The sequence below is a fragment of the Haliaeetus leucocephalus genome, unplaced genomic scaffold (assembly GCF_000737465.1).
Source record: "Haliaeetus leucocephalus isolate CR32 unplaced genomic scaffold, Haliaeetus_leucocephalus-4.0 Scaffold722, whole genome shotgun sequence".
In the NCBI taxonomy this organism is placed as follows: domain Eukaryota; kingdom Metazoa; phylum Chordata; class Aves; order Accipitriformes; family Accipitridae; genus Haliaeetus; species Haliaeetus leucocephalus.
Window position 1 is genome coordinate 1,706,417 of NW_010973158.1, and position 3,669 is coordinate 1,710,085.

A 3,669-nucleotide genomic window follows, 5' to 3' on the forward strand; every position below is an offset into this window, starting at 1 on the left:
CGCCTCGCCCCTCAGGCCGGCCCCAGGGAGCAGGCCCGGCGGAGCGCGCTGCTGCCGCGGCACGAACGGCCCGGGAGGGCGGGCGGGCACCGGCGGGCCGCCCTGTCGGTACCTTTCAGAGCCAGCAAGTGCTCCTGCTTGGGCTGGTTAACGTCCATGGCGCCAGGCTTCACCCCTGCGGGAGGACAGATGAGCCAAAACGCTGCCGGGGACGGAGAAGGCTCGGTCAGGAGAGACGAGGCGAACCTGGGCGTAGAGCCCGGGCGCGGTAAATACCGCCGAACCCGGAAACGGCTCTCCCAGGATGCAGCTCGTCACCGTCACGGCACGGCACCAGCACGGCGGGCGAAACTACAGCCCCCAGAGCGCACTGCCGCCCGCTCCCCCGCTGGCGGACGGGGCGGACGAGTGTCCCGTGGTCGTTCGGGTTGGGGGGGGAGTCACCGCCTCCTCCTTTGCACGCTGGGATATGTAGTCCGCCAGGAGCCACAGGGCGCCGCCGTGCCGCGCGGCACCATGGGAACCGTAGTTCTCTGGTGCGCGTCACAGGAGGCGGGCGCAGACCGGCCCGGTGCGGCGGCGGGGGAGCGCATGCGCTTATCGGGGGAGCCGGAGGGCGGGGGGGGTGGCGGCGGCCACCACCTCCTCCTCCATCCTCCTCCTCCTCCTTCCTGCCGGTGGCTGCTCTGCTCCGCCCTCCCCAAGATGGCGGCCCTAGGTGTAAACAAGGTCGGGGCTGGCGCCGGGCTGGACGGCAGTCGGGGGTCCGGTGGCAGCGGCCGCGGCCCGGCTGGCGCCGCAGTGAAGGTGGGACGGGCTGCTTGGCCCTTCGCGCCGCCCGGCTCGGCCGCCTCCTGCGGCAGGGCGGGCTGTGGCGGCCGGGGGTTGCGCCGTCGCTGCCCCGTCTGAGGGATAGGGGTAGCGCGGGAGCGAGGGGGGCTCCGGGACGGGAGACGTCCCCTGAGGCGGCGGGGCGCTTCGGAAGCCTTTTCCCCGCCTCGTCCGCGCTGAGCCGGTCTGCTGCGCGGTGCCTCGGAGGGAGCGGGCTGCGAGGCGGGAGGCCTCTGTGTGAGGGGGAGGGCGACTGGTGACTGCCTCACAGCGGGGAGCCGTCTCGGAGAAATCGTAACGCCTGGGCTGCCTGAGGTGGTTAGCTGACGCTATTGTCTTACGGATTAGTCGGGAATTGGTTTTTTTCCCCTAAATGACGGTCAATTTCGCTTTTTATTGGCGGTTTAAGGTGTTCTGGTCCCCTGCTGTTTGTTCCTGCTACATCGGTGCTGCGTTTGTAGCTTCGTAAATGGCTACCTTGGTATGACTGACATTATTATGTGCGTCAGCTATGAATGGAAACTTTCTCCGCCGGCTGATAGTCTGCTTTGGCAGGGTCTTGCCCTCCGTTTCCTTTTCTTGCAAGGACGTTTCTGCGTACTTAGTTGTGCTGCTTGACCAGCGGGCTTTTCGTGTGGCAGTGCGTTAAATGAAGTGGGCAAGAACTAGTGGTGATCAGGTGGGATGCTGAAGAGTTAAAATGTTCTGTTCGTGTCTATTTATTTATTTTTTAAGTATCATTTGTATGATCATTATTTGTGTGCACAAAGCAAAATTAATGACTCAGCCTATCTGCTGTGATTGCAGGAACTTCTGTAAAATAAACTGCATCACGTGGGTCACTGTATGAAGTTTTCCTTTTTTTTATCAGCTCAAAACCAAATATAGTCTCTTTAAATTACAGGTTCTTGAGTGTGGTGTCTGTGAAGATGTATTTTCTTTGCAAGGTGACAAAGTTCCCCGGCTGCTTTTGTGTGGCCATACTGTCTGCCATGACTGTCTTACCCGGCTTCCCCTTCATGGCAGAGCAGTTCGTTGTCCTTTTGATCGACAAGTTACTGAACTAGGTAAGAAAATATAAGTCTGAAGTTCTTAAAACCTGTCAGCCAAGGATATCTAGAAGATAATGCTAGGTAATAGATTCTTAATGCTCCACTTAGTGATAATATTTCTGAGTTATGAATGTGCAGTGTTCCTTCTCATTCAGAGAAGCTCATAGCATTGTTAAGCACTAGTAAAATAGGTGTCTTAGAAAAAGAAGGTCAAGATTTTAACTTCTTGAACCTGGGCTTGCAAGCGTTATACCTTGAAGTCTCTTTGAACACCTATATTTACAAAGGGACTACTCTATTTTAAATTAGTGTCTAAGGGTTCCTGCATGGGTATTAGTTTCCTGTTGTCCTGAACACTAAATAAACCATGCAATTAAATAGGTAGTTTCTTTGACAAACAGATTTATCTGGATTCATGATGAAGTGATATAGAGGGAAGTGTCAGTGATAACAAACATGTTTTTTACAACGTAAAGTAATTCTGTATATGCAATAACTGACAGTGGCAGGCTATCAATAGGAATTCCCTTACTGTAAGAGTGTCTGCAGACAGTATTTGAAAGGATAAGATACAGCTTTTATCCAACAGTGGAAATTTATTTTAGGCAAAAGATGACACTTGCTTATAATTCCTTCAGAACAGGACTTGCCTATTTAACATAGGGTTACGGAGGAGATGAGTTATCAGAAGAATTTGTACTGAGAGGAACTTGTTAATAGAACTGGCTCCAACAGTTCTGAATAGCACGGGGGGCAGGAGGAAGCTGTTGGAAGGAGGGGAATCCTCAGAGAAGGAGACCTCTAATCTGGTAATCCCTGAAAGAAATGTTTAAATATCAAATTCGCTTGAATAAGAATTTACTTTGCAGGAGGAGAATCTGCTAGATTGTAGACCAAACTGAGAGGAATACTGAGGCATTCTGTGGGATGCTTTCACGGAAATCGGAGTCAGGAAAAGAAATTCCAGTCTCATATGAAAGAGGGGTTTGTTTTCGGGGGGGAGGGAAGTAGTAATTATGAGTGTCATGAATGATTGCCAATCTAGAAGATGTGGTTAAAAGAGTCACAATTTGTTTTACTACTTATCTATGACTGTACAGCTGCACAACATTTCTTAAGGTATGGTTTTAAGGGAGAGAATATTAGAGCACAAGACACACTCCTGCTGTTGTGAAGTATTTCTGTCCAAGACCGCTGCTTGTATCTTGTAGAGTAAAAGTAGCATTTTTGTTACGATAGGAGTGCTGGTTTTGACTGGGATAGAGTTAATTTTCTTTACAGTAGCTAGTATGGGGCTATGTTTTGGATTTGTGCTGGAAACAGGGTTGATAACACAGGGATGTTTTAGTTACTGCTGAGCAGTGCTTACCCAGAGTGAAGGCCTTTTCTGCTTATCACCCCACCCCACTAGCAAGGAGGCTGGGGGTGCACAAGAAGTTGGGAGGGGACACAGCTGGGACAGCTGACCCCAACTGACCAAAGGGATGTTCCAGACCATATGAAGTCATGCTCAGTATATAAACTGGGGGGATTGCTGCTTGGGAACTAACTGGGCATCATTTGGTGACTGGTGAGCAACTGCACTGTGCATCACTTGTTTTGTATATTCTAATCCTATTATTATTATTGTCACTTTATTATTGTTATTATTATCACTATTAGTTTCTTCCTTTCTGTTCTATTAAACTGTTCTTTTCTCAACCCACGAGTTTTTACTTTTTTTTCCCCCCAATTCTCTCTCCCATCCCTCTGCGGGAGCGGGGGGGGGGGGGGGGGGGGGGGCGGG

General features: G+C 51.2%; 2 protein-coding genes across 7 annotated transcripts in view; one reads left to right on the top strand and one right to left on the bottom strand.

Annotated features, from left to right (window-relative positions):
* Positions 1-391, bottom strand: part of TRAPPC13 (trafficking protein particle complex 13) — a 24,548-nt gene extending 24,157 nt beyond the window's left edge. For all 4 annotated transcript variants that reach the window (XM_010580523.1, XM_010580520.1, XM_010580521.1 and 1 more), the window contains exon 1: positions 113-391. In XM_010580523.1, the coding sequence (XP_010578825.1) occupies positions 113-158 (46 nt within the window). In that variant the 5' untranslated portion in view covers positions 159-391. The remainder of the gene's footprint in view (positions 1-112) is intronic.
* Positions 392-694: 303 nt separating this feature from the next.
* The window catches only part of TRIM23 (tripartite motif containing 23), a 28,401-nt gene continuing 25,426 nt past the window's right edge, over positions 695-3,669 (top strand). The window contains exons 1-2 of one of the 3 annotated variants that reach the window (XM_010580524.1): positions 695-807; positions 1,736-1,898. In XM_010580524.1, coding sequence (XP_010578826.1) covers positions 706-807; positions 1,736-1,898 — 265 coding nt within the window. In that variant the 5' untranslated portion in view covers positions 695-705. Of the gene's footprint in view, positions 808-1,227; positions 1,511-1,735; positions 1,899-3,669 lie in introns of those variants that run through there. The other 2 variants (XM_010580526.1, XM_010580525.1) reach the window with 2 other exon arrangements.